Source organism: Dama dama, chromosome 32, assembly GCF_033118175.1.
Source record: "Dama dama isolate Ldn47 chromosome 32, ASM3311817v1, whole genome shotgun sequence".
Lineage (NCBI taxonomy): Eukaryota > Metazoa > Chordata > Mammalia > Artiodactyla > Cervidae > Dama > Dama dama.
Window position 1 is genome coordinate 33,092,408 of NC_083712.1, and position 12,678 is coordinate 33,105,085.

The 12,678-nt window shown below is 35.1% G+C and overlaps 1 protein-coding gene across 2 annotated transcripts in view; it reads left to right on the forward strand.

Moving 5' to 3' along the window:
- Positions 1 to 12,678, forward strand: part of WRN (WRN RecQ like helicase) — a 118,966-nt gene that overhangs the window by 10,329 nt on the left and 95,959 nt on the right. For both annotated transcript variants that reach the window (XM_061134831.1, XM_061134829.1), the window contains exons 2-3: positions 9,298 to 9,399; positions 10,042 to 10,160. In XM_061134831.1, coding sequence (XP_060990814.1) covers positions 9,310 to 9,399; positions 10,042 to 10,160 — 209 coding nt within the window. In that variant the 5' untranslated portion in view covers positions 9,298 to 9,309. The remainder of the gene's footprint in view (positions 1 to 9,297; positions 9,400 to 10,041; positions 10,161 to 12,678) is intronic.

Sequence of the window (12,678 nt, forward strand, 5' to 3'; positions counted from 1 at the left end):
ATCATAGTATTGTGTGAAGAAATTTCCTTGGCCTACCTTCATGAAGATGGCTTATCTTTTGTTTACCCTAGGCTCTATTTAGACATTAATTTTCACACTAGACCATCAAACTAGTCCTTTTAATAATTTGACTATTGAAGCATTTGATTGATGCTGATAGTTGATGGACTGGAAGAACTGAGCTAGTGCCCCTCTCTGGATTCATCATTTTTACTCCCAGTTTTATAGATGAGAAGGTAAATGATGGGCTGTGTGGGTGCTCCTCACGTCATTTTGGAATCCATAGGGTGAAGTAATGTGCCAGGCCAGCGTGAGTTGACACAGCAGACTCAGAAATGGGGAGAAAAGGAGACGTGCTCCAGTCTTAGGATAACTCCCCTCTTACTCCTCTAATTAAGTAGGTGTCCCAGACTATCACCCTGTTTCCTGTTTTGGCATATTCCTACTGTTTCTCAACTACTCATTCTGTAGTCTAACTCCAAAAATGTACCCAAGTATTTCACTCAAAGAATGTTTTATAAAGGGATATTGACTCTTAAAATTTCTAGAGATACTCAGACCAGCTGCTGGTACTGATTTGTCTACAGCCGAGGTTAGAATTAAGAGGCCTGCAGGAAACTGGGTCTTGGAAATTGGTATCAAACGGGAGATTGCGTAGTAACATCCATTTCTTTTGAAAATTTGGAAGGTCTGGCAAAACTGGGACCATACTGACCATTGGCAAGCGTTAGCTGAAGCACTATCCTTCTAGTTTGTGCTGCAGCATAATGATATGGGTAATGCAGGATTTTGATGGTTGCATATTTTTTTATAATTTTCAAGCATAAAAACTTTTTATAAGGCAAACATTCAAAGATTTGCAGTAGGTTAAATCATATTTGAGCATTCTTTATGTAGATCATTTTATAAACTACTTGAGATCTATAACATGTATAGTTATGCACAGTAAGCATGGTTGAAAAGGGCTGTGTTGTGGCTGTATCCTTCTGACTTAACTGTTAAATAATTTCCTATCTGTTACTCACTTTAATTGGGTATGTGTATGTTATTTAATCATTGGGAAACTTATATGTGTTCTTTGAATTTTCTTTCTTAATTTTCATAGTTTTACTGGAAGCATAGAAAAGAGCATGATTATTAGTTAATTATTACTATTAATAATTGAACATATGCAACTCAGTTGATTCAATAAAATAAGTCTTTGTAACTTCAGAAACTCATTAAAAAATATATTTGATTACCCTGAAGTGTTTTTTGTTTACTTTAAAATTTTTTAATTATTAAACTAAATGAAAATAAGTATTTCAGTACACTTAGTTTTTGTTTAATCTCCTTAATTTAAAAATATTGTTTTTTTGGATAGGATTTGTTTAGAAATGTTCACAAGAATACAGACAGGCTAAACAACAGAAAACTTTCCCTGAGGAATTAAAGACCTGTAGTATTTTAAGTACTTTATATACAAATAGATTTAATTTCCTTAGATACTTACTTTCCCATTTTTGATATCTAAGACTGATTAAAGCTGGAAAGTCATCCAGTTAATGAGTTGAACATAATAGTAAATATTTATTAGTCAATAATTAAGTAGTAAAGGATTATCTCAGAATTGGATTTGGTATTCCCAGAATTCTTCACTTTTCAGCCTAAATCAAATGGAGTAGGGGTGTCAGGCAGAATATTCTGATACCTTTTCATAAAACATTTATTTTATGAAACAAAAGATCTGAACTTTTGAAAGTGTCTGTGAGCACAAAATAAGAACAAATTTAAGAGACTGATAAAAGAAATAATCAGATTGAACTCAAGAAGCTAGTTACAGGATTGAACAGTTAATAGAACCCAGATTACCTCACTAGATTGCTAAATCTGCTTTTTTTCCCCCTGCTTATACAGAATAATATGTTTGGGACCAGTGAGGCAAAGGAAGTAGAAAAGTTGCCATTTTTCAGTTATTCTTTTAGAAGATATGTTGAAGATTTATGGGCTGAAGACAACACTAGAAAAAGATTAATGAAAAAAGTGTTCATTGCAGTTATGAATTCGTAAATACTGGCAGTGGTCCTCAGCGGGCTTTATAGAATCTTTGAAAAATGCCTGGAAGGACATTATTTGCTTGGCACAGAAGTTCCAAAACCAACTGGAGGTGAAAAATGAAGTGAAAAATGAATATTTTGAAACACATGAGAAATTATAGAAACTGGAAATGTGGGACTGGTAACAATAGGGACGTAGAAAGGCTTTATGTTAAGTTCAACGTAAAAAACATGATATTCCTAGTTATATGTTGTTTTATTCACAGAGAATCTCTTGTATATTAAAATTTACTTGTAGTTCTGAATTCTGCATTAAATAATATCATAAAAATGGTGAATCTACTGAAATCCAAGTGGCTACAATGCCATCCTTTCAGCTTTAGGTGAAGAAATCTGATTAGCTATTTCATTACTGAAATAAGTTGACAGTCCAAAGGAAGATTTATAAGCTAAAGGGAAAAATTTCAAATTATTCTATGTGAATGACTCTGACTTTGCAGGTTTTTTGAAGTCTAATTATTGGCTTCAAAAAGTGGTATCCTTAACTGACATTTTGAGCACTTGAATTAACTTAATCATCACTGTAGTGATCATGTGGAAAATATATTAATGTGTAGTGACAAAATTTATGGATTCAGAGTAAAAATTCAACTTTGGTGGAGTGAAGTTAAAATAACTTTTAGAAGTGATTGTTTAATTGGTGTTATTTGAATCCTAAAGAAGGATTAATATTATTGAGAAAAGCCAGTGTGTGCCAGATACAGAACTTTAGCATTGAAATTCTTGATATAAAAATATTCATTTGTATTTGAAGCTTATTTAACATCATCAGAAGAAATGAACATATTTCTCAGTAGAGGAGCAGGGAAGCATTAAAGACTCTCAGTAGACTTGAAGTTCAATTTAAGGAGATCGAATTGTTGGAATGCTGGTTAACAGTGAAAAAGGAGCTTTCAGTATGTCGGAGCAAAGCTTCCCCTTTTGCCATTTGCTACCATTGGTGCTAACAAAGCTTGTCCGTGATGGTTGCTATACGGAATATTAAGGATATGTTGTTTAAAGATCTAAATCAAGAATTTTGTGTAACCATGTTAAGCATAAAACCTAATATACAGAAGTTATTTCTTCTAAATAATTTCAAGATTGTTATTTTAAAAGTTTGAAAATTTTAATTTTATAAAGAAGATAGAAGTTTCACAGTATATTCACATTCCCAGATCCCATTACCAGCATGCCATGAAAACAGTTTCATTTTCTGAATGTGCCATGAACTTGAAAATGTCCACTTCTGGTATAGAACTTCATTTATAAATGAATTGGACAATTGAGAGTCATCATGTATTTGAGTAAAATCAACAGATATCAAATCACTTAGCTGAATAGTTGACTCTTGATAAGAAAGAATTGTCTACGCAAAAAATAAAGAGTCCTTGTGAAAATAGATTCAGTGGATTCAATAGAAAATGTATTAAAGAACTGAAAGTGGTGGAAAAGGACAATGGGAAGTTAGGAAAGGAATTAAAACATTGTTTCCTAAATAAAGTACTCATTAGAATTACTGTGGTAAAACAAATGTGGCTGAAAATTAAATTGGTATTTATTGAATGTGAAGAACCGATTGGGCTTAGGAAGCCTTGATATTTCCTGTCTTATAGGACTTAGAGGAGTTGTACTGGTGGGTTCTATGTGCTGGTGAGCTAGAGCTTGAGATTACAACTCTGGATACCTGTGAATCAAGACATTGGCTTCTAGAACTTCATGGAAGACTTAATATAGTCTCTTGGTGCTCAGTTTGCAGCTTTCTGATGGACCCTAAGAGCTGAGACTGCTGATGATAAATAGAATTATACGGGTAAAGTAAAATAACATTTTTCCCAAGGAATTCAGCATGAGGAACATCCAGAATAGGAAACTCCTGTTGAAACAGATCTTTGAAATAATTAAATCATAACTTTTACTAAAGAAAGAAATTACAAGCACATTTGGGGGGACTCAACTAGAGTGCAAAGAAACTTTCTGAAACTAATAGTCCAAATCTTAACATTGTAAAAGTTCAGTAAGGCAAATTGTAAAAGGACTTTGAAATGAAAGGGAGAATACTGAGAATGAAATTAGCATCTTGGAGATCAAGTAGAAGAGATGTCTTGTAATACTGAACAAGGTTAAGGAAAGTCATCATCGGGTAGGAAAAAATAGACATTAACAGAAGAAATTCAGGCAAGTTTTCACTGGAATGTGAATAAGTGGTGTAGAAGGACAAAAGGAATAGGTTATAGCAATTAATAACTAAACCAGTAACAGGGGTGTATTAGTTTGTTATAGCTGCCGCGATTAAGTACCACAAACTGGAAGACTCAACAGAAATGTAATATTCTGCAGTTTTAGAAGCTAGAAGTTCAGTATCACATTGTTGGCAGAGTTTCTTTTTTTCTGAGGGCTATGAGGGAAAGAAAGGTCTGCTTCTGGCCTGCCTTCGTGGCTTGTAGATGACTTTTTCCATGTGTTTCTTCACATCATCTTCTGTCTATGCATGTCTTGTCTCTGTGTCCAGATTTCCCCTTTTTATAAAGACATCACTCATTTTGGATTAGGGACGGCCCTAATAACTTCATTTAAATTTGGTTACCTCTGTAATGACCCTGTCTCCAAACAAAGTGGCATTCTGAGGTACTTGGAGATTAGGACCCCAACCTGTCTTATAGTGGAGAGGCATACAGTTCATCCTATAACAAGAGGAAAATTTTCTTAAGACTTGTAATCCTTTCCAGGGACTCGCTGATCCCAAGAAGAATAGAGTGGAGTGCTTTAAAATATAAAAATCCTTTAAAGTCTCTAAGGCTCCCAGATGGGAAAAATGTTACTCATAATTGAAGAAAGCAGCAGAAAAGCGACGGACTTTTTACTTGTGACGTTAAACGGCAGAAGACTGTGAGAGAACATCTGCGAACTGCTGAGAGACTGTTAGGCTCCGTCAACACATCATTCTCTTATCTGTCTGAAAAAATAGGTTTTTATATATGCAAGGGATCAGCACTTATCCCCTACATATTCTACCCGAGGAAAGCAGTTGAAAAGACCGTCTCAGCAAACAATTGAATTCAGAACAGAGATCCAGGATAGGGCAGGATGAATTGAAAAGGAAACCATAGTAAGCAATATAAGCACTTACATATATATTTAAATTTATATGAACATTAAAATGGATGATGAAATTTGTAACAAAAATGTTCAGAAAACAGTAAGGATTTCTTGAAATAGAAAAACAGTACTAGAAAGCTAACAGGCTGTAACAGCCAAAACTGTATCAGTTAACTACTGTAACAGTAGTTAAGGGTGGGAAAGTCAAAACATTCTAAGTTTTCCCTTACTGGGTGGAGGGACAGTGTAAATGTCAGGTCTTGATGGGAAAGGGATATAGTTTTATTATTTTGCCCAGAGAGTGGAGTAATAGTAGGATGTGTAAAAAGTAAAGTTTTAACACTGAAAATGGTAAAAAAGAGTATGAATGGTAACTTCACCCAGTTGGAAAAAATGGACGAAGAGTAAGAGGAAACCAAAGAAAGGAAGATGAACATTAATCAAAAATGAAAGTTCTTACGCTAACTGTGAATGAGATGAATCTCCTTATTGAAAGACAGCATGTTCAAATTGGCGCTGTTCAAAACCAAAACCAGAAAAATAAACCACCATGAAAATCCCAGGTGTATGTTGTTCAAAGCCAGCCTTTAAAAAAGTGATAAAGGTGAAAAGTGGTAGATAGTGGTGGATAGATAGGTGAGATTATTCTAGAAAAATCCAAACCAAAGCAAATGAAAATACATTGTTTATTTTAAATAGGAACTTGGATGCAAAGAGCTGACTCATTGGAAAAGATCCTGATGCTGGGAAAGATTAAGGGCAGGAGGAGAAGGGGACGACAGGGGGTGAGATGGTTGGATGGCATCATCGACTTGATGGACATGGGTTTGGGTGAACTCCTGGAGTTAGTGATGGACAGGGAGGCCTGGAGTGCTGCGATTCATGGGGTTGCAAAGAGCCAGACACGACTGAGCGACTGAACTGAACTGAACTGAACTGGGATCCTTTAATGGCTCAAATAAGAAATGATAAGATTTGATTTTGGAAAAAGATGTGTGAACATTGCTCATACCCAACAAGGTAACAGCTCAATATATAGTTTAAAAATTCTATTATTCAATGACTTAGATCCCTTCCAAGAATAACCTTTATCTGATCAATGATTAAAAGCCTCATGTATGCGGAAGAATTTCTCTACTGTGAATTATTCTCCAACTTTGCTTTTCTGTGTGCTTTTTATCTGGCACAAGATGTAAGTATTAATAAGTTTGATAAAAATGTTAGGTTTGTAAACAAGTTTACTTTCAAATTCTTAACCTGGAGGCATCTAGACAGAATTTTGTGTGCAAAAAAGAGTATTTCCATCTAAAAATTAGACATTTTAAATTAAAATGATTTCAGTCTTATTGTTGGCTATAGGGAAGTGTTACTGAAGTTTATTTCTGTTCTGGCAGTGTGAATGATTACTTACAGTATTATAAGATTTTATAGTTGTTTTTATAGAGTTGTTTATTATTTGCAGAAAACAATTTTCTGGCAGTTTTGCAAATGATCTACTCTGTATATAGCAAAACTTGTTTTCCAGTTTAATAAAAAATGTATTTTAAGATTAAGAATAGACTCTTTCCCTATGTGTGTTGTGTGTATGTACACATACTTCGGGATTAACTTTCGACTTTCCTGTTAAGGGCTTTGGATTTGTGGCAGATCAGTTCAGTTTAGTTGCTCATTCATGTCCGACTCTATGTGACCCCACAGACTGCAGCATGCCAGGCCTCCCTGTCCATCACCAACTCCCAGAGCGTACTCAAACTCATGTCCATTGAGTCGGTGATGCCATCCAACCATCTCATCCTCTGTCGTCCCCTTCTCCCACCTTCAGTCTTTCCCAGTGTCAGGGTCTTTTCTGATGAGTCAGCTCTTCTCATCAGGTGGCCAAAGTATTGGAGTTTCAGCTTCAGCATCAGTCCTTCCAATGAGTATTCAGGACTGATTTCCTTTAGGATGGACTGGTTGGATCTCCTTGCAGTCCTAGGGACTCTCAAGAGTCTTCTCCAACACCACAGTTCAAAAGCATCAATTCTTCAGTGCTCAGCTTTCTTTATAGTCCAACTCTCACCTCCATACATGACTACTGGAAAAGCCATAGCTTTGACTCGACGGACGTTTGATGGCAAAGTAATGTCTCTACTTTTTAATATGCTGCCTAGGTTGGTCATAACTTTTCTTCCAAGGAGCAAGCGTCTTTTAATTTCATGGCTGCAGTCACCATCTGCAGTGATTTTGGAGTTCCAAAAAGTAGTCTGTCACTGTTTCCATTGTTTTCCCATCTATTTGCCATGAAGTGATCGAACTGGATGCCATGATCTTAGTTTTCTAAATGTTGAGTTTTAAACCAACTTTTTTACTCTCCTCTTTCACTTTCATCAAGAGGCTCTTTATTTCTTCTTCACTCTCTGCCATAAGGGTGGTGTCATCTGTATATCTGAGGTTATTGATATTTCTCCTGGAAATCTTGATTCCAGCTTGCGTTTCATCCAGCATATATTTTATCTTATGACATATAATGCAGGTGGTAATGCTAACACTCAAGTTGTTATTTCTGATTGACTGAATCATAGATCTTCCTCAGTGCCAGACTTTGCTAATGATTCAAAGAGTACAGGCAAGCTTGAAGTGCAGATGGAATATTACTTTCTTTTTGTTTTTTGGAGGAACCCCAAACTCTCACACACAGATTCCAAAAAATGTCCTTTTCTTCTGCATTAGTACATGTTATGGTTTTGGATTAGCAGAATAGTTTTGAGCAGTTAAAAAAAAAATTGCACAAAGGAAGTTGTCTTCATTTTGGAACTCCTCTGTTTTATATTATCTTAATTGTACAGCTTGCTGACTACCTCCCATTTTCCAGACATAAATTAATAAATCCATCAATCCAAGCTTATTTATGATAAGCAATCTAGATAGGTTAGTTATATCTGGCTAACAACATTTTCTAGATAGATGCTCTTTGGGATGTTTTGGGTAGTAGATACCATTGATAGATGAGCTTGGTGGCTCAGTGGTTGAGATCTTTCATTCCCACTTCCTTAATAGAGTGAGTGAGTTACCTTCTACTATAGTTAACTGTTTCCTTCCTAAGGTATAAGAGTGAGTTTGTATGACAGATTTGTTTGCCAAAGTAATCTTTAAAAATTTTCTTTCGTACATTATTAGTGTTATCAGTTTTGGGGGTTTATGCTTGGGAAAATAAGAACTTAATGGATACTTGCTGGATGCTGCTTAATTTCTTCAGAGTTTATAATATCAATAGGGATGACAAGCTAACCCATAATCATAAATAGTTGCTTTGATTATTTCACATTGATATCATATTTCATCATAAGAATCTTCAGGTATATATTAAAGTCTGCTGTGCGTTTACTAGAAATTTGAGATGTCAGGAACTAAGGTTGGGGTTTGAAGAGTTTTATTAAGAACTTAAGGCCACTTCAGTTTATTGTGTAAAGTGGCATGAGGAGATGGCTCTGTTTTACCTTTAACAGAGTATGTCATAGTGTTCCTAGCCATTGTATTTCTGTAACCATTCTTGAAGTGAAGTTTACATTGAGGAGAGCCCTCAAAGCTCATAATAGAGTTTTAAAAATACTCCCAATGAAATAGAGAGACTAGTTCACTTGATAGGCCAAGAGTGTAATAAAAACCCTTAATATAGAAAAGCTTTTCTGTCTTTTCAGGTAGATTTGTGAACAATTTAACAGTTTCATGAGTATACTTATATCTTAGGAAGTATGATAAGAAAATTAAAGTTATCAAAAATTTATAGAAATTTATATACCCAGAGATTCTCGTTGTGAATGAGATAAAGATTATTTTTTTAAGAGATCAAAGTCACAGAATAATAGAATTTTGAAACTGCTAGAAGCTTAGAATTTAGAACTCTATTAAACTGCCTCACTTATTTTAAAAAGGAGAAATACTAAATGAATGGCTTTTAGAGCTAGCATGTTGTTTCTTCTTTTGTGATTCTGGCTCTTACATCCTGTGTTTGTGCCCAGATGCCATAGCTTACTTTAAATATGTATGTTTGGCTCTTCAGTCATGTTGATTGGTCTGTCTGTAGGTTTTCTTACAAAGACTGGATTTATTCACAGAATAATCATTCTTTGGGTTTTGCAACTAGGACCTTTTAAAGATGAGTGAACGAACGTTGGAAAAAGGACAGCAGCGGAAACTTCCTGAATGGATGTCTACACAGAAGATCTATACAGTAAAAGCAAAAAAGGTTGCAGTTCATCAGTAATTCTTTCAGATGGAAAATTTAATATATATTTGACTGTAAACTGAGTTCATCCTCACTTATAAACTTCAAGCCATTATTTACTTTTAGAGTTGTTGTGAATGAACCAGAATCTAGTCATTGAATGGATGAGTGGGATTCAATTTTAATTGGGTTTACAATATAAGAATTCTTATTCTGTTTTCCCTTTTTATCTAGTTCACATGGCTGGTCTTGCCAATTTGTTCTGATTCAGATTGTAATTTAGACAATATTTATTTTGGTGAATTTTTTTATGGTCAAGTGAATTTTAAGTCCTGATAGATTTAAGCTTCACCAACCAGTCTTTAGCATTTTAAGGCAACATTATTGCATCTAGAAGACTAATCTAATTGCAGAAAAGCATTAATAAAATAAATGCTTTTATGAAAATAGGGTAGAAGTTTGCAAGTAAATTTGTTAGAAAAATAATTTTACAGTAAATAGCTTCATCTTTGTTAAATTGTCCATATGACTCATTAGTCTATAAAGCTTTAGTTGATAAAACTTAGAGCTATAATTTGCCATGTTTCAGTGAATTTTATTATTTCAATGAACATTTATTATTTAATGTGACTTTTATTTGTGCCTCTTTGGAATTTTGTTTAGCTCAAGGCATCTGTTCAGAAGAGTGTTTTGGAAGATGACCTGCCCTTCTTAGAATTCACTGGATCCATTGTGTACAGTTATGAAGCTAATGATTGTTCTTTGCTCTCAGAAGATATTAGGTAATGATTTAAATTTCCAACTTTCATTTGAATTTGGACCCTTAGACTATAAGCCTTATGGTAGTATTTGTAAGTGTACTGAGTTTTATAGTGGAGGTATGTTTAGTACATAGTTATACATGTAAAATATCACTAATTCTACTTTTTAAATAAAAACTTAAAATTTCTGAATTAAATATGTAATGTCCCTGTTTGTTCATTCATATACCTTTGTATTACTTTAGCTTATTTTTAATCTTTTCAATACTTAAGATATTATATATAGAATTACTGAACACACCAGTTTAGGAAAACATGCAAAAGTTATTCAACCTCTGACACGTCCCTTTCTATTTCATTAAAAATACCAACATTGTAATATTGAATAGTGACTGTGACTGTCTCTGTTGCATTTAATTAGCAGCAGTTATAGCAAATGGTCCTTTAAAAGAACTTTAAAAATGATTATTAATATTTTTTAAATCATCAAATTAGTGTTCTGTAATAATGTAGTCTAAGGCTCTTCAAGCATTTTACAAGGAGAAGTAGTAGGAGATTCATTCAGATCTTTGATGTTACTATCGTTGTCCTTTTTTTTTGTTGTTTTTTTAAATTACTGTTTACATATTGGACCTCCCTGGTGTCTCACACCATAAAGAATCTACCTGTAATGTGGGAGACCTGGATTCAATCCCTGGGTTGGAAAGATCCCCTGGAGAAGGGAATGGCTACCCACTCCAGTATTCTTGCTTGGAGAATCCCCATGGACAGTGGAGCCTGGTGGGCTACAATCCATGGGGTTGCAAAGAGTCAGACGTGACTGAGCTTAGGACTCAGCATACACATAGCATACATTGGCTTGAAAGAAGCAGAGGTAAGTTAAGCTGTTTATTAATGGTCTCCTGGTAGATATATTCTAGAAAGAGCAGTCAGGTGACCTCACTCCCACAATAGTTCACTGGCTATATTTGGGTCTCATCAAATAGAACTAAGTTTGTCTTACAGAGAAAATAAAATCTGTTGTTTATGATTATGTATTAACTCTACCATCTTACCTTTAACAATGCTATAGTATGTCCTGTCTGAAGGTAGTAAGCCTAAGTGTCTTGAAGGGTGTAGTTCTGATGAATTGTGTGATTTATGGAAGATAAGCAAGTAGTTTTTTTTTTTTTTTTTTGCTTCACCTCATTCCAGGTTTTCAGCAATTTGATTATGATGTGCCTTTGTGTAGTGTGGTTTGTGTTTGTCTTGCTTGGGGGTTCAGTGAACTTTTTGGATCTGTGGATTTATAGTTTCATCATGTTTGAATAATTTCTTCAAACGTTTTTTCTCTCACATCCTGTTTTTCTCTTCTGCCACTCTGCATGCATGTAGGTTACATTGCTTGATACAGCAACTGTGTTCTTGGTCATGAGGCTCTTTGTCTTAAAAATTTTTGATTCTTTTTTCCCTCTGGTCTTGGGCTCTGTCTTCAAGTTCCCTTGTTTTTTTATTCTGTAGTATCTGATCAGCTGTTATGCCATCCTGTGAATTTAAAATCTTGTTGTATTTTTCATGTCTGGAAGTTCTATTGTTTTTTTTTAAATACCATCCATTTTGGCTCTTACCATATTCATATTCATAAAAAGCAGAGACATCACTTTGCCAGCAAAGGTCCATCTAGTCAAGGCTATGGTTTTTTCAGTGGTCATGTATGGATGTGAGAGTTGGACTATAAAGAAAGCTCAGTGCTGAAGAATTGATGCTTTTGAACTGTGGTGTTGGAGAAGACTCTCGAGAGTCCCTTGGACGGCAGGGAGATCCAACCAGTCCATCCTAAAGGAGATCAGTCATGTGTGTTTATTGGAAGGACTGATGCTGAAGCTGAAACTCCAACACTTTGGCCACCTGATGGAAAGAGCTGGCTCATTTGAAAAGACCTTGATGCTGGGAAGGATTGAAGGTGGGAGGAGAAGGCGATGACAGAGGATGAGATGGTTGGATGGCATCACCGACTCAATGGACATGAGTTTGGGTAAACTCTGGGAGTTGGTGATGGACAGGGAGGCCTGGCGTGCTGCGGTCCACAGGGTTGCAAAGAGTCGGACATAACTGAACTGAACTGATATTCATGTTTTCTTTTAAATCTTTGAACATATTCGGCATATTTATAATAGCTGTGTTAATATACTCTTCTGTTAATTCCATTATACTAATTATTTTTCTGTTAAATGACTATTATCCTGCTTATAAGTCATGTTTTCCTGTTTCTTTTCTCATGTCTGGTGATTTTTGATTAGATGTTATGATCTTATCCTGTTGAATGTTAGATTTTGTTGTCTTCCTCCAAAGAAAGGAGCTTTGCTGTGTTGGGCAGTAAAGTCACCTGAAAATCAGTTTTACACTTTGAGACTTGTTTTTAACTTTTTAGGCCTGATGTCAGTAACCTTTATTCTGGGCATGATTTAGTCTGTAATGGGTGTGACCTTTCTGGAGTCTTTGCTGGCTGCCCCAGGTGATCAGAACGAATCTCCCTGCTCCAGCTTTGCAGAGCTCAATG